This window comes from Eublepharis macularius, chromosome 5 (genome assembly GCF_028583425.1).
Source record: "Eublepharis macularius isolate TG4126 chromosome 5, MPM_Emac_v1.0, whole genome shotgun sequence".
NCBI classification, from domain to species: Eukaryota; Metazoa; Chordata; class Lepidosauria; order Squamata; family Eublepharidae; genus Eublepharis; species Eublepharis macularius.
This window is the reverse complement of record NC_072794.1, coordinates 127,707,107-127,731,752: the sequence shown is the minus strand read 5'-3', so window position 1 is coordinate 127,731,752 and position 24,646 is coordinate 127,707,107. Positions and strand designations below refer to the sequence as shown.

Here is a 24,646-nt window from a genome sequence, read left to right as displayed (position 1 = left end):
GATGGATGGCATGGCAGACACATGGGTAGTGCTTGGTTATTTAATGATGTTTCTTTTAATACATTCCTTGAACATTTTCACTTATTATGTAGCTTTGAGTGGCCATTCTCTGTTCTTGTAGCCTAATCAAATGCTTGGCAAAGTAGCAAGAAGCAGGGAACGGAATCGCCACTTGAATGTAGCAGGCTGAAATTCATAAACAAAGCATTGCCAAGCACCATTTCTTACCTCCATTCTTCCACCTCTGTTGTTGAAGCAGCCAGTCAGGGTTTTGTCAGTGTAAGTGCTCCTGGCCATGTGATTAAGTTGCGTGTATTTATTAGGCACCTCAGAATCCAGGCGGTAAGACAGGTTATGTAGGATACAGATGCAGTTCTCCACAGACTGGACAACAACAAAAAAGCATGATCACTTTGCTTGGATACCCTATTACCATTATCTTAGCTATCCTTTAGCACATGTGTACATTGCATATGGCAGATATCTTATACACTAATAACCAAGTGGTGACTGGATGCTCGGATACCACATGACTTGTTGCCTGACTCACCTGGGCTGGGCTGCTTTCTACTGTTCATCAGCACCCCTCCCCCCAAAAAGGCAGTACGTAAATGTAAAGATTGATTGTTGGTATTGAAGTTGACCCCAAAAGAAAAAGTTCATCATAAATGTTTTTAAGGTCTTTTCTTTAGTTCCCATATGAAAAGGGAGAAGGTAAAAGCAACAGGGTCAAAATGACTTCCTACAGTTATAGGGAATCAGGATTCTAATACCAACAGTTTATATCCAATTTAAACATTTCATAAAGTTCATACTTTCAGATGAGCTCAGCCCCAGGTATAGGTTTCAATGGCAATTTTAACTAGGAGTCAACAGAGGATACTGACTGAGTATATCAAAATCAACTCTAATAAACATTCCTTCCTTTCTTCCCTCCTTCCTTCCTTCCTCCTCCCTTCCTATGTCATATATTTTTGATATTTGTTTACAGCTTGAATCTGCTGCTTTCCCAACTGCTCCCTCAGCTACAAGGGAATCAATTGCCATTATCCTAAGATGGAAAGGAATTCATAATCATTCCCAATAATTTTCTTCACAGTGCATTCCACCAGGGAGCATACCCAGCCCCTGCTGATATGGCACAAAAGAGGCTACAGTGTTGTTTAGTACAAGCCTATATTGTGCATAGAGTCAAAACATAGTCACATATGCCTTTAGTAAACATTAAAAGGAAGACATTCCTGTAAACATGGAATAGCAATTTTGACAGTATTACCAAGAGCTGATGAATGGAGAATACAGATAATGTCAAAACTGGTACTTCATGTATATGTATATATATAAATGCTTATTACCTTGTCATCTGGCCGGTTGGCTGCCACACAATTCTGGGAGTAAGTCATCACAGAGTCAATCAGACCAGAGTAGTTCCGCATAGTTTGGCGTCCTGCATCTGCAGAACTCAAGTTCCTAAAAGGAAGAGGTATTTTATAAATTGAAGATAGAAAATATGAAAGCAGTCAGACCACTCATATAGTTATTCTTTTCCTGCACTCACCAAGATCCGTATATTGTTAGTTCCCTTTGATTCTGTGAGGGTGCAATTCACCTACATAGAGAGGGTATGGAGTATAGCACAAAAATATATCCACTGGAATTAACAGCCACTATCAGTATGACTTTCCAAGAGGATGCATACTTAGCGCAGGCTTAGCACATCGGAACTTGTGCAAACTGTGAATAAGTGCTGGGTCACTTAGACATTCATGAGTTTCAAATCTATTCTGTAAGTATTTATAAATATTCTGTTTGACATTTGTGACTATTTAATTCACTATGAATATGGGGTGTTGGTGTTTGGTCCGATGTTTTCACCCTGAAGCATGTTCTGGCAATGCCAGTGCTTCATGATATATTATATTTTGATGAGAATTTAGACTAAATATATATATATATCTTTTGTAGAATCGTTATTTGCACCAGGCCATCGGGAACAAGGCAGGATGTTTTACGATTTTTTTAATACCTAAATTGGTCCTAGCTTGTTTTAACATCTCTGAGGAGCTGTTTTTACTGCTTTCACACTGCCAGTTTGAAATGATGGTGTTTGGAACAGGGTTCTTTGCTCAGCCATTTCTAAAAAACAGCACTATATATATTGGCTAAGGGGCATGGATCATTGAAATTACAGGCATGAAATACTTCAGTGGCATCACCTTCCCCAGTATAAGGGTCCCATATCACAAGTAAGATCCACTGAAAGAGAGAGACTGGGCAAATCCACACGCCCTTGGCATGTCCCAACGTTGCGTTAAATGTTAGCTAAACACCCGGAAGTATAGCGTCTTTCTAACACGATTTCTGAAATTATGCTAGAAAGACACTATACTTCTGGGTGTTTAGCGAACATTTAACGCAACACTGGGACATGCCAAGGGCGTGTGGATTTGCCCAATGTGTATGTGTGCACACACAGACATGCACACAGTCACATAGACCCATTCAATGGACCTTGCTTGATGAGACCCTTATAGTGGGGAAACTGCTACCACTGAGGTACTTCATGCCTTTCTTTTCAATGATCCATGCCCCTTAGCAAATGTGTGTGGTTCAGGTGTGAAGTACTGCTCTTGCTCCCTTTGCACCCCCTGAGGCAAAGCTTCAGTTCATTATGGTTTCTAATTACACAGCTGTTTCATCTGCTCATCCAGTAGTCCTTCGTACTGCCAGTATGGCATTGCTCGAAGCTGATAGGAGAAATTGCCAGGACAAATACCTACATGCCCAAGAAGAGTTTGAATGGTTTTTCCCAGACTAGAATCAAATCACTCCATGCCCAAAGATTGGCCTTCTACAATTTAAATTGGGATAGCTGTGGAAGATTAAGATGCCTTCTAAAAAAACAATTTAAAAGATATTCAAAAGAAACCAGTACCCAGAGGCAGTCATAAACAAGACGACTCTTCTTTTTCTTGACAGAATTTGAAAAAGAGATGTGTTAAAACATTTGTATGCAATTTTTTTTACCTAAACAGGGAGGCAGCAAATATTTAAAAAATTCAAGGCATTTTAAACAATTTAAAATTAAAACATTTAAAACAGCATAAAAACAATTTAATAAAAATAGACACAGGAAATCTACAGGTGGAAAATCAACTTTTCTGTCAAAAAGCTAGCATCTAGGGGGGACTTGTGTGTTTAAATTCTTTTAATCTCTGTCTTCTCCAAGGAGGTCAGGGAACTTCCATCACTGCCACCCCCACTTTATCTTCACAACAAGCCTTTGAGGTAGGTTATGATGGGTGGGTGGGGTGGGAGAAGTGGCCCAATGAATTCTATGGCACAGTAAGAATTTGGAACATAGGTCTTCCCATTTGTCTAATATTCTAACTACTTCACCACACTGGTTTTCAAGTCACTTAAAACTCCAGTCATTTCAACAAAAACATACAAAATGGTACTTTTGAGGGTAAGTACAAGGTAAGCTAAAATGCATCTTAATTTCTTTTAGTATGGCCAAAATATTTATTTATCATAGTGTCAACAAACCAACCTCAAACAGCCAGTGGCATTGAAGAATACTTCGGGATCTACAATTTCTCTTGATCTGTTACTGATGCCATCAGACCAGCCAGAGAAAGGGATAATAACACAATCAGTCAAGACAGGGAGAGCGTCATGAATCAAATCTTCTTTCAGCTCATCAGTGGATGATAAATTCCAGAGCAATCCTAGAAAGTAAATGCAAGAAGAACACTACTAAAAAGTTCCTGCCAGACTCATTTGACTCAGCACTCAGTGGAGGGGGCTATAGGAAACCAAGCACTGAATGCATTTAAAACAGTATCCAACTTTAAAACTTCGTATTATAAACTTGGAAAAGTATACAAAACTAAGAACAAACCTGCAATCATATGGGAGGGGGGGTTCTTGCCAATTCTCCCTTCCCATAGCAGACTTCCGACTATCTCCTTATGTTGTTCCTGGGAATCCCCTGTACCCCAGTAACAGCATTTTGTGGAGCATTCAGGGCTGTGTAAGAAGAGGCAAAGTTCTGCTCTAGTTATGGAAGGGAAGAACTTTCTTGGAACCCAACCATGTAAGTTCTATAAAGTGAATCCTAAAGCTGTGCTTCATTACTACTGTTGTGTTCCAGTAGCACTAGCATGTTCTTCTGGCATGATGTGCTTTTTTGAGTGTGAAGCCCTCTAGTACTAGTTCAACAGCATATTGTACCACTAAAGAGCATCTCATAAAGAATGAACTGGCATCAGTGGAATGTGCCAAAGGGAAAAGGACAGACTTCAACCTTCTAATAACAGTAAATAATCTACATAGTTTCTTATCTTATAGATAAAATGGTTGGCTACTATCCTGGAAATTATTTTTCCATTACAGAATTTTAAAAGAATCTGTTTTTCTACAAACTTATCTGCAATGCACTGTTTTTTAGATCTCCCATGAAGTTATAAAGTAAATATGTGAGCTGACCCCAACTAAAATTGATCATTATATAAAATGATAATAATTCTGACTGACCCAGGGCTACTTCTGATTTAAGTTTATATCAAGTATTTAGAATTGAAAAGATGCATGGAAATTTATTACATTTAGTTCTCCAAGCCCTCTCTTATAACCAGATAATGTTGAATATATTACATTTTAGAATGCTGTGTTCTACAGCTGCTCTGCAGGTGTTCACGTTCCATTAGAGATGTTAATTTGACTACTTGATAACATGCTTTAATATTAGGAGTTCTCCCTCTGTGTTGATAGAAACATTTTTTAGTTTCATACAGGGAGGAGGGATTTGTATCCAAATTTTTAGTACCCTCTTTTTAAGGGCGTTAAAAGACCTTGACTTATTTCACCATCATTCCTTCAATCCCATACAAAGAACAAAGCAAAAATAGTTTCTAAGTTACTTTGAGGCCCAGTTTAGCCAGTCACAAAATCTGAGTTGTATAGCTGGTCCAGATTCCATACACAACCTTTATGCTTCACAAAACAGATCTAATTTATTACCTCTACTGAATAGTCATTTTCTTGCATTTTTTTGAAATGAACAAAATTATTCAGTCAGCTCTGAAATGGCTCCCTCCTATAATGCACTGTGATATTTTCTTCATTCTTTTAAAGAGCTTTTGACAGTGCTATCTCTGTTTGACAATACTGTATATGTATATACATGGGCTCTCTTAGATCCGGACTTTTGAGTACCCCAGGATCTTGATACTGTGCTGATACCAACAGTGAAAATAGGCATTACATTGTGGCAAAATATTACATCCATATTCATAATGGAGCTTACAGGTCCAGAGTGGGAGTTTCAGAAAACCATGTAGCAAAATCAAAAAGAGTCCAGTAGCACCTTTAAGACTAACCAATTTTATTATAGCATAAGCTTTCGAGAATCAAGTTCTCTTCATCAGATGCCTGATCAAAACTGGACAGATACAGAAGAGGAGGGGGAAAGAGAGGGAAGGAAGGGGGCATAAATCACAAGAAGGCAGAATGCAATTAGCATAGAGGCAATCAAAACATTCCTTTGCTTGGAAATGTAAACATCTCCTTTTGGTGTGCAGTCAGTTTGTAGCAGTGAAGGTATCCAATTCCTATGTAGTATAAGCCTTCGGTAACCACAGCTCTCCCTGCCAGTTGCATCTGACAAAGAGAACTGTGGTCCCCGAAAGCCCACACCAGGCGTCACTGGGCTCCCCCAGATCACGCCTCTGTAAAGAGAATCTGTTACCTGTGGTAATGTGATAACCATTCATAGTCTCTATTCAGTCCCCGCTTGACAGAGTCAAATTTGCATATGAATTCCAATTCAGCAGCCTCCCGTTGGATTTTGTTTTTGAAAGGTTTCTGTTGAACCACAGCGACCTTTAAGTCTTTGGTGGAATGTCCTGGTAGATTGAAGTGTTCTCCCACTGGTTTTTGGACGTTTCCATTTCTAATGTCAGATTTGTGTCCATTTATTCTTTTGCGTAGAGGTTGGCTGGTTTGTCCAATGTACAGAGCAGAAGGACATTGTTGGCACATGAGGGCATATATCAGACACATGTAATTTACATCTACTATAAGTATATGTAATTGGTGCTGGAACGAAATGAGAACTTGTAATGGAAGACCATCCTTCCTATATATGTCAGATTGGTGGTTGATGAGACCTCTCCTGAAACTCAGAAGTACTGATAGTCATTCACACACGAAACAGGCTGCAGTGATGACAGAAGTGGGAACTTCTCAAGTAAAGCTCAGCTATAGAGGCTGGAAAATGAAACAGATACTGGGAAGAGAGAACAAAAGAGCACAATGAGGCTGGAAATGCAGGGATTTGAAGCAGGGGTACTGGGAACAATGTGATGTCAACAAGTCCAGGTTACTGGTCAATCCATCTATCTATCAGTGAAGCTGATATTGAGAGTAAGGATACTCATCTGCCTGCTAGTTCAGCTCACATTTTGTTCGCCACCAGTCGTGAAACAGAAGAAACTTCTCATGGATTGTTTGGCTGGGTACAAGCAGTTTGCACCTGTTCAACACAGTACAGTACAGTACAGTGCAATTGGCCGTGTTTCACACATGCAGAGTCTCCTACAGCCCGATACTAGTTCCACAGCTACTACTTGGATGGCAACAAACCAAATAGGTCAACTTCTTCAGAAGTTACATGCAAAAATGGATATAATGAGCACTGAAGAGGGCAGCTACTCACTAATGCTCTAGATGCTACCACGTTAGGAAGAGTAGGGTAAGCTATCAATTCTCTAAAAGCATATTTAGCAAAAAGAAAGCAAATCTGTGTTTGGCTAAACCCAAACAAGTAATTCAAGATTCAGTTCTACTAGATGGTAAGACAATACCATGGTTAGAAGACTGGTTAATGAGTGGCCTTCATTTTTCACATTGGTACTAATGCTATCATAATTGTAACTAGAGATTGGCACGAACCGGGAAAATTCTGAACTGTGCAGTTCATGGTTCGTCACGTTTCGTATACCACAAACCACGAACTTTCACGAACTTGCCCTGGTTCGTGAACTGGATCATTCAGTTCGTGAAAACATCACTTCCAGGTCAGCAGAAGGTCTGTAGAGAGCCCATCCCCCCCATAGCCTAGGAAACAGATTGATCGGCGCCAGGCTGTCTGCAGTGACAAACCAAAATACGAACCAAACGAACTGGGCTAAAATTCAACACAGTTTGTGAGAAACGAGCTCCTGTTAACAGCTGGTTCACGAACCACAAACCGGTCTGGTTTGTGACAAACTTCAGTTTGTATTTTGGATCATGCCTGCCTCTAATTGTAACTATTCATCATTGATCAAACATTAAACACATGCTATGAGCTGCACGGAACTTGCCTTAACTGTTTTAGCATCTTCATTAAAAGATAAGAAAGGGAATATTAGAGATTGGGAATTTATAGTAAATAGTAGGGAAGAGTAACAGAGGAGACAAGGGATACTGGGAAGGTTCAGGAAAAGCATTGTTATAGCACTATGATAGTAGTAGTAGTTGTTGCAGCAGTAATAGTAACAACAACAACAACAGTGTGCTTATATATGGTCCTTCTGGACAGATTATTGCCACACTCAGAGCAGTGAATAAAGTACGTGTTGTTATACCCACAATGCAGCTGGGAAGCTGCTGAGAGGATGGCTTATCCAAGGCCACCTGCAGAATTCATGGCAGTAGTGGAAGTCTAACCAGCAGGCTTGGTGCTCAGCCACTTAACCACTATGCTATAGCAGTGGGTTGAGCAGGAATTTGAAGGAGGAAGGAAAGGAAGACAAACAAAGACAGTGCAATCTATAAGTTAAATTAGGGATGCTGTGCTCATCTTCCTGGTTCATTTTTAAGGGGTGTGGCTCTGGCTCAGTGGTAGAGCATCTGCTTTGTATGAAGAAAACCCAGGCTCAATCCCTGGCCTTACAGGGTTGCCAGGTCCCTGGAGCTCAAACCAGTGGATGGGGGTGGGTGTGAGTGACCATGGAGAGAACTCACTTTGGAGCATTTCCTTGTCAAGGAAGTGCTCCATAGCATGCAGGAGCATGTTGTGGAGCTCCTGGGCTCATCGCTCCCCCCTCCCCCCTCTGCTGGCCAGGTGAGAGATGGGAGGGCAGAGTCTGAGAACAGGGGATTGCCCACCCCCACCGGGGACTGGTAATTATATCACATCACCAGTTGAAAGACTTAGATAGCAGATGATTTGAAAGACCTCTGCCTTAGATCCCGGAGACCCTCTGCCTGTACAACTAACCAATATTGACCGTGATAGACCGAAAATCTAACAACAACAATAAGGCAGCTTCATGTGTGGTTAATGCTGATATTGTTATTTGATATAGAGAATGGTTTCAATCCGGTCAGTTTTTTCACTCAACGACACCCAGTTCCCCTAATTTCTACAGTACTCATTCAAAGTGGCTTTTGTACATGCAGTTCTCATGATCCTCTGCATAGCCTTGTTTGGTGGTTAAATGGGACACCTTCTTCAACAAAAAATTGGTTAGATCCAACCCAACAGTCCAAACCTTTCTTATGTCCTGTTTTAAAAAAGCAAGGATATCCAAGATGTTCTACAGACTTTCTGAGAATATTCAAGAGTGCATGGTGGCCCAAGACAAAATTCCATAGGGTTTCACACTTAAATTCTACCATCATTCTGTTCTGACAGCATTTGCATACAACTGCACACATTAAAATGGCAACACAGGCCATTCCACGTTTTTTTTGGCATGTTGTACAGCGTTCTGGGTTGAGGTAAGCCGTGCGGAAACGGCCCAAGTGTCAGGAAGACAAGCTGAAAATAAATAAATAAATAGACAAACACTTTCAGTTCCCCTAACAAATAAAAAAGTGCATATATTGAGGTTTGTTAATATGCAAATAATTTAAATGTAATTGATTTATTGATTGATCTGTTAAAGGCATTGGTAGCACTAGCAATTCCTCTCCCCCTGCCACTGCCACTTGCTTTAAGGTCTTCAGATACCCCACATCTCATTTATAGAACTGCACAGGTAGATATCAGCAGAGCAGAGTCCATTATTCAGTTGTTTTTTCATAGTTATAGATGGGTGAAAGTACCTGTCACTTGCTTCTGTATTTCTGTGCTTCCAGTTCTTCTCAGGAGGCTCACACTCTCTCGAATTCCATTCTGGCGTCGAGTCTCTAACTTGTTGGTCGGATTTCTGAACACTAAGTTTCGAAGGGCCCCAGCTGCAGCTTGCTGCACATTTTCATCTGGACTGCGGAGAAGTTCAACAAGTTTGGCAATGCCACTAAGTCGGTAGACCTGAAAGAGAAGACAATGAAGTTCCCACTGACCCAAGCTGCTTATATAACTCAGCTGTTCTTTTCTGCAAATAAAAGATAACATACAGCTTCCAAGATGCTCACTGGTAGTTTTTTAAATTCCATGAACTTTCGCCAGCACATATACTGCACATCATCCCTTACAACTAGACATGGGCACGATCCAAAAAATAATCCCGATTTAGCTGATCGTGATTCCGCAGCGGCGCCAAACTCAGGTACCCGAACCTCACCGATCAAGTCCCGTTTCCGATACAGAATCGGGAATTGGGAATCGGGAAGGCCGACGCGGGAGGGTGCCCCGCAGTTTCCAGTGCTAAAGGAATGGTGGGTGAGGAGGATGGCGGCCGCCGGGCCCAGCAGGCCTGTGGAGGTGGCGGCGAGCCGCCTCCCCTCAGGGGGTGGGGGGTCTGTCCCCACAGGAGTGTGCCGGTACTGTCACGGGGGGGGAGCCAGAGGAGATGGCTCCCTATTCTCTAATTCCCTATCTGCTGAAGCCCAAAGCTAAAGCTCCCTCTCTCTCTTGAGCTTTCTCTCTCCAAAAGTGGCAAGCGAGAGCTCGCCTCTGTCCCACTCCATCCGCGAGCGGAAAGTGAAACTTTGTTGCACAGCACATGGCTATTTATAAAGCCTGGGTCCGCTACGCAGGAGGCCTGTGTTTGGCTGTAAGAGCTGCCTCTCAGGCTTTGCAGGGATGAGATTCGAGTGCCCATGGCTACAGAAGAACACCCTCTTCCCACGCCCTCCCCTCTCTTCTCCCAAATGGATGAGACGGGCGCGTGCTTTTCTGGCTGCTCCGTGGTTGGAAGGAAGCCCTGCTGATCAAGGAAAGCTGGGCTTCTATTCGCGTTTCCAGGGCGACAGAAGGAGGGCAAACAGCTCCGGCATTCCCAGGCTCCGTTTCCATGGGGCTCCATTCCCTCGGGAACAGATGGCTGGTGCCAGACTGTCTGCAGACTGCAATCCCGAACGTAAACCGATCGATCCGATCGAGACCCGATAGAGCGCCCCACCCGAGCGCTGAACCGGGAGCCGAGGACGGAACCGATCAGCCCGGTCCCGATGGCGCAAACGCCAAAATTGGGGCAATTTTCAGTCTGTAATTCCGATCATGCCCATGTCTACTTACAACACAGGTGAACCCAGACTATTGCTTCACTGTGCATATGGCCCACAGTTTCTTTACTGCAGGAATCAATCCACAGTCTTTGCCTACTTTGAAATGGTAACCGAAATTATTTTGTTTGAGCCAAATACCATTTGACCCAATGAGGAATAACTAGCTGTAGATGAAAGAAGGAATGTTCCTCCTGTGCATCAGTGTTGGCCCTTTCTAATAACTAGCAATTAACGTGTTATCTATTTGGTTCTCAGAATGTCAAATACCATTAGCAAAAAGCCTACTTTTTATTTTAGTAAAGAATTACTTGGTAGTGGAATAGCTTTAAAAAAAATATTATAATGCAAATCTTTGGCTCTGGTATTGTTTTCCCCATATCTACTAAAATCAGTTTTAGCTAAATTATATTTGTGTTTTCTTATATACCTGATTTTATATTGGTTCCTTGAAAACTTATTTTCTTTAAGGTGTCCTAGCTTATTTAAAAAGTCTTATCAAGACACACCTCAGTTTGTTTGATTCTATGCGACTCATATAATACTATTTAGGAAAGTGAGAAATAAGCAGGAAAGCCTACATTTAATACAAGAAATGGTGTACAAACAATATCCACTCTGTTCCTTTTTGTGTTAATCAGTTATCTTTATCTCCTTAGATACAAATACATAGTAAAGCTATCCTGAGTCAGGTCCTAATTAGCCTAGTCATGTTCTTGAGCATATCATCAGAGAAGACCCAGGTTTACAGTAAAATCTGAAATTTAAAAAATAAAAATTGGGAGGTTAAAAACCCCCGAACAATGTCTATAGCTTTAAAAAAAGAAACATCCTCTCAATGGCCATTGTGGGAATCTCTAAACAGCTACAAGTATTTCCAGCCTTCAACCCTTGGTTTCTGTCAGTAACAGGCACGGGGAGGTACAGGCCATTTTCACACATCTATAACTCTCCACACAATTGTGCAAAACTCATGGAACAACAGTGTCTTCATGGTACGATTTCCTGTCATGACTAGACATGGGCATGAACCCCAAAAAATTAATGAACCTGTGGTTCATGGTTTGGTCCTGCCGATGAACCCGAACAAATGAACCATAACGAACATTTCCCGTTACTGAACTGGTTCACAGTTCATGGTTCATGGGCGTCGGAATGGTCCCCATTGCACTTAGAGAGCCCATATTCACAGGGAGTGTTTAGCAGGCTCTCCTCCAGCCAGCACCCAAGTTTGGTCAAGATTGCAATAGGGATCTTGGAGTTATACCCTCTCCAATACGAGGCCCCCAGGAAACTCCCACTCGATACAATTAGAGCCACCAGTTGACACTGGCCCAGTGTACAAGGGGTTGGCCGTCAGAACTGCCTATCAGGGTTTGCAGGGATGAGATTGGAGTGCCCATGGCTACAGAATACCTCCTCCCCCTTCCCTCCCCCTGGGTGTCTTCTCCCATGTAACCAATTGTAACCAATTTGCAGCTCCATGGTTGGAAGGAAGACCTGCCGATCAAGGTAAGCTAGGCTTCGATTCGGGTTTCCAGGGCAACAGAAGGAGTGCAGACAGAGTTCAGGCATTCCCCAAACTCCATTTCCAAAGGCATTGACTGATTGTGCCTGACTGCCTGGCTTCACAAACCACGGGCGAATGCAATGATCCGGGCTTCCAACGAATGCTGGTTCATTGGCCATGGACCCTCATGAACTGCTGGATCGTGAACAGACGATCAGGCGGTTCGTGGGTTTTTTTGGTTCATAATGCGGTTCGTGCCCATGTCTAGTCATGACTCCATACTGTGGCGTGATGACATCAGAAATTGCACCATGAAACGGAATCATAATGGGAAATCATGCCATGAAGATGCTGTTGTTCTACGAGTTTTGTGCAATTTTGCAGAGGGCTAAAGACAAGAAAATGGCCACAGTGTGGGTGTTTTGGGACCACTGAATAACTAACTAGACACACTCAGGCCCATCTGCTTGCTACTGTTCAACAGCAGCCACTGCACAAAAGACAGTGTAGTGTAGTGGTTAGAGTTTCAAACTAGGACCTGGGAGATCAGGTTTGAATCACCATTTTGCTGTGGAAACTCATAGGGTGACCTTAGGCCAGTTATACATTCTCAGCCTAGTCTGCCTGAGGATAAAATTGGAGTAGAAGAGAATTCTGTAAGCTGCTTTGGGCCCCCATTGTGGAGAAAGATATTATAAATGAAATAGATGAATAATAAATATAGCTGAATACTGGGCGTGGGCAGATAAAAGGACGGAGAGAAGGAAGCAGGGAAGGGTATGGATATGGGAGCTGCCAGGAGGATGGAATGAGAAAATAATGTTGGTACTTGACACCAAAGAAAATTGCGCTAGGAAATATTAATATGTTGAATAAATGCTGGAAATGTAAAAAACATGAAGGATCATTATACCACATGTGGTGGACTTGTGAGGTAGCGAAGCAATACTGGGGAGATATAATTGAAGTAATTAATGAGGTTTTGCAAACCCAAATAAATAAGAACCCAGAATTGCTGCTACTGAACTTGGGAATGGAAGACGTTCTAATGCAGTATAGAACATTGTTATTTTACATGATTACAGCAGCAAGACTTTTATATGCGCAGAAATGGAAAGTACAAGAAATACCAACTACAGAAGATTGGATTTATAAATTGCTGTACATGGCTGAGATGGACAAAATGACAAGAAAACTTAAAGATCTTGATCCAGGACAATTTAATGCAGATTGGGAGAAATTGAAACAATATCTAGAAAAAAAATGGGACGTGAAAGGGGAACTGTGGCAGTTCGAGAGTTATTGAAATGTAATAGAAGAAGAAGAGAGAAGTGACTTTACCGGGAAAGAGGGAATATAATTATAGAAATCTAAGCTACTATTGGGATTATGATAAAAGTAAAAATTATAGAGTATTAAATAATAGATGTTTTACTATGGATACATAAGATATATAAAATTAAGCTAGCTAGATATTATGTACAATATATAGTTTAAGTAAAGAGTATATAATAGATATTTGAGTATAACAGTTACCTTATAGACTTAAAATAAACTCAGAACAAGAAAAAGTAAAAGATGGGTGTGTAATAGAATATTAGAGTTTAAGTTAATATTAGAATCAGGAGGATGGTGGAAAGTAAAGAGTTTAGATAATCGGAAAGTAAAATGGATGCAATGTTATATTTTTAATATCTTGATTGCTAATATATATGATTATGCTAGCATTATTTTAGGTAGAATATATGGTTTACCTGAGGTATTTAAAGGGAAACTTGTACCATAGAGATATAGAGATATTTTTAGTAGAGATTTAATAAGCTTAGAGAAAAGAGTATTAAGTGTGTGTTTAACAGGGTATATGAGATATTAAGTAATTAAGTAATAAAATAGACTAAGGGTTGGAAAACTGTTGGAAGTCAACTAAAAAGGGGGGAGGAAAGGGAGGGGGTTAGAAATAGGCTTACAAGGGGGTAATGAATGTACTGAATGATATTATAATCTAATCCAATAAAAAAAATTTTTTTAAAAAAAGAAAATAATGTGGGGAGGGGATATAGAGTAAAGTGAGGTATTCCTTGCAAGTCCTTGTGGGTTCCTTATCATGCAACTGGGCCTGGCAAACAACATCAGGCAACTGGAGTTTACTCAGGTACAGCAACTAGAATTTCCTGGAGTACAGTTGCCAAGTTCTAGGTGGGGCCTGGAGATCACTCAGAATTACAACATCTCCAGATGACAGATAGGCTTCCCAGGTGTCTACCAGTGGTGGGCAAACTCCCATTTGCTCCATTGCAAGCAGGCAAGCACACAGTGGGTGTGCTCATGGCTGAGCATGACGACCTTACTTTCTGAAGTGATATCATCGCACTTTGTGCAGGAGTGTTCCTATTCTTCACAGGGGCTGTTATGTGAGACGTGAAGTGTGGGAGCACTTTGCAGGGGACATGAAGTGGAGGAGCACTCCTGGAAGTACTGTCATTGCATTGGGCCTGGAGCATATGCATGCAAAGTGCATGCGTGAAGATTATCACATTGGTGAATACTCAGTTCCCTTCTTCCGCCAGGAAGGTAAGGATACCTGGCAACCCTAATGACAGATATCAGTTCCCCTAGACAAAATAGACTCTATGACATTATATTCTGCTCCCTCCCCAAGCCCCACTCTCCCCAAGATCCATCCTGGAGGTGGCAACCCTATCCTGGGGAGATGCTGACAAGGGGAGGGAAGGAGGGAAAGCTGAAGAAGCAGGAAGATAAAGGTAGTTTGGCAGGTGGATGGAAATGAAAGAAGGAAGCAAGAAAAGGGGGACTTTCAGGGAAGGGGAGGATGTGTGTGTGTGTGTGTAATTTTCAACATGGCCAGGTCTCTGGATACTTAAATCCAGAGACTGTTGCCGTGAACAGACAAGACAGATTTTTCTATGAATCTGAGGAAGACAGTTAGTAGAAAAAACCAGGGGAAAAAAATGAGGAGGAGGTTAAAACCATCCAAACTGACAGAAGCAGCACCTGTAGCTTGAAGAAATGAGTGCTATCAGTGGCTGTTGCTAGACAACACAACAGTATTCCCAGCCTATTAAGTGTGGGTGGGAAGGAAAGAAGGAAGTAGGAAAAGTTCAGGTTGTGGGTGCTACCAGGAAGAGGGAAATAGGAAATAGTGTGGAGAAGGAGATAAAATGAAAAGTGAGGAGCCCCCCCCCCAAATCCTTGCATGTTCCTCATTGTGTTGCTGAGCCCAGCCTGGGTGGCATCATGCAAGTGTAGGGTTCCCAGGTGCCTGCCAGTGGTGGGCAAACTCCCGGAGTTTTGTCCCCTCAACCACTGATCGCCCAGCAATCGGCAGGAGAGGGCACACGGTGACATCACTTCCAGTAGTGACGTCGTTGCGCCACCCGCAGGAGCATTTCCATGCTTTGTTTGAAGCCAATTTGGGCCCAAATGAGCCAAATCGGCTGTGCAGAGCATGGGAGAGCTCGCACAGCAGGCGTGGTGACGTCACTACCAGAAGTGACGTCATCACACGGGCTCCAGGGTGCATGCTTTGTACACACGCAAAAGAAGACCTCATGCAAGGCACAAAGTAAGTCCCAAGTACTCCACCCTCCTGACGGGAGGTGAGGGGTACCTGGCAACCCTATGCAAGAGGGCCCAGCCCAGTGTCTACATCACACAACTTGGCCAGAATTTTTCTCGATATCAAATCAGCCCTGTGTGGAGGCCGTCACTTCCTTGATGCTCCAGGAATTATGTCATTCCCAGCACAAGAAAGTCCTCCAGAGTTCATAGGAGCGTGCTCTGGAGCTCCCAGGTCCATTCTTTGTGCTTCTCCTCCCCATTGGTTAAGTAAGTGGTGGCAAGGGGGCAGGAGCTGGGAGTGGGGGATCGCCCACCCCCACAAGGAAATGGGATCCCTAGCCATAGATAAAGGTAGGTTGGCTGATGAGGGTGAAGGGGTGAAGGAAGCAAGACAAGCTACAGGGCTGCCAGGGAAGGTAAAGAGGAAATAGCAGAGGAGAGGAAAATAAGATGCCCTAGGCAGTCCTTGAGGGTTCCATGTTTTTTGTATATATATTTACTGTTTTTAATTATGTAAATTGCTTTGAGTTCCATTGCATTAGCTAGCTCACGCCCAGCAGAATTGTTAATGTGGTGCGATCACTGATCTCCCTACCGGGCGGAGACTGTCAAAATTAAAATTTGGACATTAGCTGTGAGGCTTTGGTGAGCTTTTTTGCTGATAAAATCCTGTCTCTCCGCCATGATTTACCAGCCACGATTGATACAGTACATGAACTAGAGGCCCTTTGGCCATCTTCTGGGTTAACATTTGATCATGTTAACCCAGAAGGAACATGCAAGTGCTGGATGATTGAAGCAGAGTTGGCTGAAACTAAACCCCATGAAGACAGAGGTCCTGTACTTGAGTTGTGGGTTTGTGGATTCGGGACTCCCAAAATATCTCTTTTGGCCATGTTAGATTTTTCTATAAACCTGGGTTTTCCCACAGCTGTGCAGAACTCAGACAGGAATAATTCCATCTGTTTTGCATAATGTACTTACTAGTGGTATGAATGAATAAATTTTATTGTAATGGTCATTAGACCAGCAATACAGATAAAATCAAAACATAAAACAAGATAAAATACATTGTTTAAAATTCATATACTTCAAGTAAGATATACAAGCACCTGTCCCATTATACTAATATAAGAGGTAAGCTTAATACAGTCCTGAATTAATTTTATTGACATTATATCCCCCTAATATAAAAGCGATGTTAGGCAGAGGTCTTTAAAACTTGATCAGGGTGAGAGAGGTCCCTCATACCCCTTCCGGTGTTTGATGGTCTATTTTTTGTGCAATCACTTGGGCACAAAACTTAGCTGTCATCCTGGTGACATCTGGATTTTTGTCAACCAGTAACTTTGCCAAGGATGTGTTATCCTCTGATCCCGATAACAGAGGAAGAATTGTCGAATCTCTAATCCTTTTATGGAGGGGACAGCAAAAAACCATATGTTTCAGTGTTTCCACCTCTCCAAGAGGACATGCACTTATCCTTTAATCATAAGGTATCTTCTTATATCTCCCTTCCATTACCTGGGATGGCACGGCATCACATCTCACTAGAGTAAAAGCCCTCCCATAGGGTGTGTACTAGTGGTATGAAATTGGGAAACAGCTACAGCTCAGGGGCAAATCACATGCTTTGAAGAAAAAAGGTCTTAGGTTCAATACCTTGTGTCTCTGGTTAGAAGGATTGCTGTCAGCATATCTTAACCTCTGACCATCAGTCAGAGTAGACACTACTATGCTAGATGGATGGACAGCTTTATCACTTTATCACATGAACAGCTCACAAGCTCTCCCTTCCAATGTGACCTACTATTCCTTCTACTGAGCACATGAGTTCTGTCAAATTTCCAGTCAAGTATCTAGCATTAACCTACACAAAACAGAAGCAAAATGATGAGGAGTAATTTTACCTCTTGTTTGGCAGATTCATCTTGAAAACAGGTGTGCTGGAGGTAGTAACCACCCATGGCCTGGTACTTCTCATCTAAGGAACACAGGAGTTGTATGGCTTTCGGGATGGTCATTGCTCCATAATCCACCTCATCATTGCAAATTCTGGATACAAGAAGAGAAAATACTTCAACAACTTTAGGAGAGAGGGAGCAGAACTTATTAGCCAGATGGCACTTTTATTGATTTTGAATATTTTATGGTACCTCTCCATTCTTGCTTGAGGTGGCTCAAGTCACAACACTAAAACAAAATCAAGTAGTCAGTAGAAAACAGTAAAAATAAACAATAAAAACATGATTTATAAACATGCCCATCTCCACATTTAGGATGGTGCACAGGCACATAAACTAGGCTTGTGGGAACAGAGAGGCATGTGGTGGGAGTTTTGTCACCTACTACTTGCTGTTCCTGAACATGGCTCAGATGAATGAGTAGATGGAGTAGAAATGATATAGGCATATCTGCATAAATGTAGCTGCATGTATGATTTCCCTTTATCATTTATACAGCGGTGGGCATGTCATTGCACAAGCAGTTTTTAGGAGTGGAGGTGAATATTTGCCCACATCTGTACTGCAATTATAAGAATTAAATTAATTAATTTAACCAGTTATCATATACCTAATCTGAATTTGTCCTCAGAATGCAGATACCCAAAATTTACACAATGGAGCAAAGTAGAAAAAGGGATGGTATTTTTAAAAACCTATGGGAAACCTAGGCTTTCAAAAAAGAATGTTTTTAATAGATAAGTTTTTTAAAAAACCCAAATACTCAGTAGCGCAACTTTTTAAAAGTCCACCGAACTCTCATGAATTCATAGTTGTAATTATGGGGGTGCCTGGAGTGGCTGCAGGGAGGGAGAGAGCGTGGCAATGGAAGAATCGGAGGATGGACAAAGCAGGGAGGGTTTATTTATTGATCTGGTACATTTTAGCATGCCCAATTGCCCATCATTCAAGGTGCTTAGGGCAGCATGTCGTGTGAAGAGGGAGGCAGAAAGTATTGATGGCAAGATTAGGTGAGAACACAGAGTTTAAGTGGAAATGGTGAAAGGGTTACGGAAGGAGCAGTGGTGATAGGAGAGTTTGGGGGGGACAAGAGGAAGTGGGGCTACGATGCGAAAGGAAATGGAAAATGAGATTTCTCCTGCCCCGCAAGTCATTTTGAGTTTCATCTTGCATACTTTGTATACTTCAACTTATTGGGGGAATCAGCAACTGGAACAGTGAGATGAGAGTTGTGATACTGGTGTGCAATATATGTTTAAAACTAAAAAGCATAGATGGGAACAATGAGAATGGACAGAAAGCTGTAGAAAAACAATAACCCCCCATTTTGTGACACATATAAACTCTCCCCAAACATTTTCTTTAGTCTTTGAACAGATACAATTATTACGTTTTATATTATCAGTTCACTGCATGTATCAACCTGTTGCCATTTCTTTGTTTTCTACTGATGTAATACAATTTTCCCTCATTATATCCACACTCTGTATCATGCTCAATATGTTAAATTCACTCAGATTTTGGTAATTCTAGTCCTCCTAGTACATTGCTCATTTGGTGTCTCTTCACATGGATTGTATCAAATTGTATGGACTGTTATAAATTTCCATTGTGTAAGCCACTTTGCATCTCAGTAAGAAACGCAGACCATAAGTAGAGTAAATACATGAATAAAAATACCACTCTCCAGGTATGAACTTGTGAGTAGACATGGGCACGAACAGCATTACGAACGAAAACCCCCCACGAACAGGCCGCTTGGCTGCTCGCGAACGGGCTGTTCGTGATGCGCCACTCCAGCCGAACTGGTGGTCGGCACAAGCCTTGTTCGTTGCGCTCGGCCGCTGTTCGGGAAGCTAGACACTCAGATGCCTTCAATCAATTGCTTCGGCAACGGAGGTGGGGGGGAGTCCTCAGCTTATAAAAGGGCACTGTGCTCCCAGTTCACTTTCAGCAAGCAGTGGAGTGGGACAGAGCTCTCAATAGCGTTTGGGAGGAGAGAGCAGGAGAGTGCATTGGAGTGATTCAGTTTCGTTTTCCCGGCCATGTCGGATGTTCCTCTCTGCAGGTCCGGGAGGAAGCGGCCGAGCAGCCTGACCGGGTGGTTGACCTGCGAGGGTTAACCCCCAGGACTCCCAGTGAGGGGGTCAGGGTCCGGAGTGCTGCGGGAAGAGCCCCCTGAAGTCGATGCAGGGGGTAAATTGCCCGTCTGCTCCTACGGAGGCCGGCAGACTTGCGCAGCACATCACATGCTGCCGGGCCATGGAGAACGGCAACAAGCAGATTTAAGGTGAAAACCTGTAAGTAAGTGAATCCCTTCTGCTATTCTAAGCGTATGCGAAGGATTGGTGGGAGTTGAAGCTAAGAAGGTCCGGATATCTTCCCCTTCACTGAGTTTCGGAACTTAGTTGGCGGTCTCCCCACCCCACTAAGATGGCGACGAAAAAGCAGAGCCCTGCTGTGAGCAAATCGGTTTTGGCGACGCTACAGGGGAAGGGAGAAACTCTTGAAGAGGTGGTTAAACGGTCGGTCGTTGAAGCTATGAAGCCCTTTGTTGATAAGCTAAATGAAATCGGACAAAGGGTTGGCTCAGTTGAGAATGAAGTGAAAACCATTAAAGATGCAGCGTCTGGGGCAGAGCAATCTGCTCGGGAAAATGCAGTACTCATGAAAGCAACAAACAAAGAAGTAAAGCTTTTGGAGAATCAATTGATAGGATTACAAGTGGATCGTGCTCAGACGGTATTGCATCTTCAGAATGTGAAGGAGGAGGAAAGTGAAAACTTAAAGGATTTGTTGTCGGTACTTTTGGCGTCATCCGCAAAGGCAACTAAAGAAGAGTTAAAAAGCAATATTCTGGAAGTCCATCAGACATCTTCAAAATATGCAACAAAGCGTCAGCTGCCTCGTGAGATTATTATTGATTTTTCATCTAAGAAGACTCGGGACACCATCTTATATAATTCATACAATGTGGACTTGGACTTTCTGGGCAACAAGGTTAAGATATTGAAGGACGTTCCATTTTTAGCTTGGAAAAGAAGATTCAAATATAAAAGGTTTGCAGCTCTTCTGAGGAAGCGTGAAATAAAATACAAATGGTTATTTCCGGAAGGCATCTGGTTTAGATATAAAGACCAAGCCTACAAGATAATATCGGAAGTACAGCTGAGGGACTTTGTGTTTAATCATCAAGAGTTCCAGCAAGAAGAAGATTTAGAATCTGAAGGAGGGAGTGGGGAGGAGGGAGTGAGCGCAGCTACTGTAGCTGTTCAGAGAGAACTGAGACCGAGACCTGGGGGGGGGGGAGAAGAAGACCTGATCCTGACTGTAGTTTGTATTTTATAAGATCTACCAATCTAATAGCATATTAGAAAGTTTAACTTTAAATAATTGTATTAAGAAGGGAATACAATACTTGTAGATGTAGTGTGTGTGTGTTTATATGTTGTTTTTTCCCTCTCCCCCTGTTCCCTTTCCCCCTTTTTTTGGGGTAGTTTTTGATGTTAACAATTAAAAATTAAATATATATATATATATATATAAAGGAGAGTGCATTGGAGCTGGGCTTTTTTCTGTTTGTGGTGTGTGGGATAGGGAGCTATCCCCTCTGGTTCCAGGGCTGCTGCCAGGTCCTGGGGCCAAGCTCAGTGGGCACCTCGGCTGAGGGCTCACATTACTATCAGTGCCTGATCGGGTCAGGCTTCTGGGAGTGCTAGGCTAGGGCTCTACCCCCCCTCTGGTTCCATGGCTGCTGTCAGGCCCTGGGGCCAAGCTCAGTGGGCACCTAGGCTGAGGGCTCACATTATTATCAGTGCCTGATCTGGTCAGGTCTCTGGGAGTGCTGGGCTCATGCTCTACCCCCTCCCTCTGGTTTCAGGGCTGCTGCCAGGCCCTGGGGCCAAGCTCACTGGGCACCTTGGCTGAGGTCTCACAGTGTTCTTTCCTTTATTGTCCTCCTTAATTCTAGTTTGGTGGCACAATGAGTGTTGGCCGCCAAGGGCGGTTGTGGGGTGAAGTGCAAAAGCAGACTCCTGGTTTACTTGTGGAAAGCAGTAGTGGGTGTGGCTTGGGGGCAGCAGAGAGTCCTCCCACTCCCCCAAATTCACCTATGGGGGCTGTGGAGGAGACCAAAGAGGTCTTTCCACTGGGGGGAGAGGATCTCTCTCAACATTTTGAGGAGGGGGTGGGTGACGGATCCCTGGAGGAATGGTTTGTGTTTTATGAAAGATCCCTCCTGTTCCCATCCCAAACTCTCGGTGCTGTCCCTGCCTGCAGTCCACCCCTCACCCTGTCGTCCGTGGCCAGCTCCGCAGTGCAGCCTGCAACCATTCGTCCTCCTTCCCCTGGGACAGTTAGCAGTCCATGTTTCAATGACTCCGTATGGAGGCACTTTCAGGTCCAGCCTAATGACCGCCGCATTTGTGCATTGCCGTGCCTGTGATGTCCTGGTGCGCAGGGGCAAAAACCCGAAGCACCTGTCTTCGATGGTCCTGACTCAGCATCTGAAGATGCACCACCCGAGCCTGTCTCCATCCTTGCCCAGCCCTTCTAAGCAGGGATCAGTGGGAGGGTCACCTTGCCCTGAGGGTAATGTTGGTGGGAGTGGAGCGCTCCGGCAGGCTGCGCTTGTGGAGGTTGTCCTCTTGGGGTCTGGGACAGCGCAGCTTAGAACATCAAGGTTGAGGGCTCAGGAGGCAGGCCTTCATGTCTTGCCAGAGATTATTGCCCTACATGGCTTGCCCGTATCCATCGTGGAGTGCTTGGGGTTCCGCAGGCTACTAAAACATCTTGCCCCTTGGTTCTCCATGCTGTCGCTGCGCACCCTTGCCCATCGAGTCCTGCAGGTATCTTGAATGGGGGTTGGCACATTTGGGTCAGGTTTAGCCAGGCCCACTCCCACTACTAACAGGCATGCCACCACCTCCCCATGCTCGCCAGGCCCAGCAGCCGCAGTCTTTGCCCACCTTGCTGCACAAGCGGATGCATTGTCCGCCTCTAACCCAGAGGCCTGGCGAGCGGACACATGGGGGGTGCTGCCGGCAAGTGACCAGACCCCCTGTCCCTGACAGGGGAGGCAGCACACCTTCAGAACTACCACACGGGGCACAAGTGAACTGGGGGTGGTGGTGGCTCCATTTGTGTTGATTGGGAGTTTCCCGGGGGGCGTTGAATTTGGGAATGTATAACTCCGAGATCCATACTGCAATCTTGACCAAACTTGGGTGGTGGCTGGAGAAGAGCCTGCAGCATATTCCCTGTGAATATGGGCTCTCTAAGTGCTAAGGGGGCTGCCCTGACACTGACAAACACCGAACACTGAATACATTCGGGAATGGGACATGTTCGGTCCCGTTCGTCTGTTCGTGTTCATCGTCGTGAACGAACACCGAACAGCCTGTTCGGGTTTTTCCCCCCGTTCGCGCCCATGTCTACTTGTGAGTACCAGAAATGTATTCTAAGTCTGCAAAGTGATTTTATTTGTGTAGTTTGGTCTGTGGCCTTTAGAGCGTTCTTACTTTATTATTTTATATTGGCTCAAAGTGGTTTACAATTGTGCTTAAACCAACTGCCAAATAAATTCTAAATATACAACATATGACACAATAAAATAAAAAGATTAAAATCACAACTATATCCCCCTCAAAGAAACATTATGTCACTCCTTCCTCCTGTCCTTCTGCATTATATGTAAAGGAAACCATTCTCCACAATGAAAAAGATTCACCTGCAGCAAACACTACACATAGCACCATCCTTCCTATACCAAATTTCTTTCAAATTCCTATCTTAACATAAAAGCTGCCTTTGTCTTAGCCTACTGTCCTACCTGGCAATGGAGGAGGGCAGTGATTCCTAGTGGGAGATCCCCAGCTACAGCAGGAGAGCTGCCAGCCTTACCCCAGAAAAATCCATGTATCCTCTATGATCACTATCTTCTGCCAACGGATAAAAACTCTTCTGTTTTGTCTCACATAACTTAATGGATCCTCTTTCTTACTTGTTTTTAATTGCTGGTTATATATATGTTGTATTTAAAATGATTTTAATGTTTGTTTCTAACTGAAGATTTCTACATGTACTATTTTAAAAAATTACTTCTAATGTCTTTTTAATTGTTTGCTGCCTTGAGGGCTCGAATTGGGCGAAAAGTATCATATAAATACTTTAAATAAATATAAATAAATTAAACAGTATAAATTATTTAATAAAGCCAACTTTAAAAGCAACACATTAAAACTAAAACATACCCCAGCCATTAGTGTATTCCCCCTTTGTCCAGGCTCAGGTTCCACCCCTGCCCCTCGCAAAATGTCCAACTGTTTTGCAGCCTCACTGGAAAGCCAAGAGGGTAAGGCTGTTCTAGAGGAATGGGGTGGCCACTGGAAAGCCCTGGGCAATGGCAATATGTACCTTAGATAACTGGGAAGGACTGATAATAGACCTTATTGGGAAGGTCAGAGCTGCTACATAGTTTACATTCAGGATTTACAATTTAAGATCTTGGACATGCATTCTCTTTTTTCTCAATCCTGGAGGATGGAATCAAGGACTTGGAATATCTGGCTGCAGCAAATCTAGACTTGATTCTTATCTGTATCTCCTTATCCCTTTCAGAGAATACAAAGCCATCAGTAAATTTTGTGCTAATAAATCCAGCTGTTATTATTTTAAAAATTCTTCATTGATTAGTGGAGGAAATTTTTTTGGGTATGAATAAATCTAAATCCACTTTCGATGGAGTTCGTCTGACCCTTGCAAATGCAGTTAAGAGCCTAGAGGTTATACTGGACCAACACTACTGCTAGAAAAACAGGTTAAGGCAGCTGCAAAAAATGTTTTCTACAATCTCACTCTAGCCTAGAAGATGGCTCCTTACCTTGACCTGGCCGACTTGGCCACCTGCATCCATGCTATGGTAACATCAAAACTTGACTATTCTAATTCACTATACATTGGTCTCCCATCTATGCTAACTAGGAGGCTCCAATTGGTGCAAAATGCTGCAGCACAACTGTTAACAGGAGCGAGCAGGAGCATGAACATCACTCCCATCCTACAGTCACTCCATTGGCTACCTATCAGTTACCGTTCTCAATTCAAGTATTGGTGATTACATACAAAGCTTTTTATGGCCTTGGCCTAGCAT

General features: G+C 43.1%; 1 protein-coding gene across 1 annotated transcript in view; it reads right to left on the bottom strand.

The window, feature by feature from the left end:
- Positions 1-24,646, bottom strand: part of PKP1 (plakophilin 1) — a 72,939-nt gene that overhangs the window by 11,058 nt on the left and 37,235 nt on the right. The window contains exons 4-8 of the mRNA XM_054980652.1: positions 17,443-17,587; positions 9,100-9,307; positions 3,554-3,731; positions 1,356-1,470; positions 229-384 (exon numbers count right to left, since the gene is read on the bottom strand). Coding sequence (XP_054836627.1) covers positions 229-384; positions 1,356-1,470; positions 3,554-3,731; positions 9,100-9,307; positions 17,443-17,587 — 802 coding nt within the window. The remainder of the gene's footprint in view (positions 1-228; positions 385-1,355; positions 1,471-3,553; positions 3,732-9,099; positions 9,308-17,442; positions 17,588-24,646) is intronic.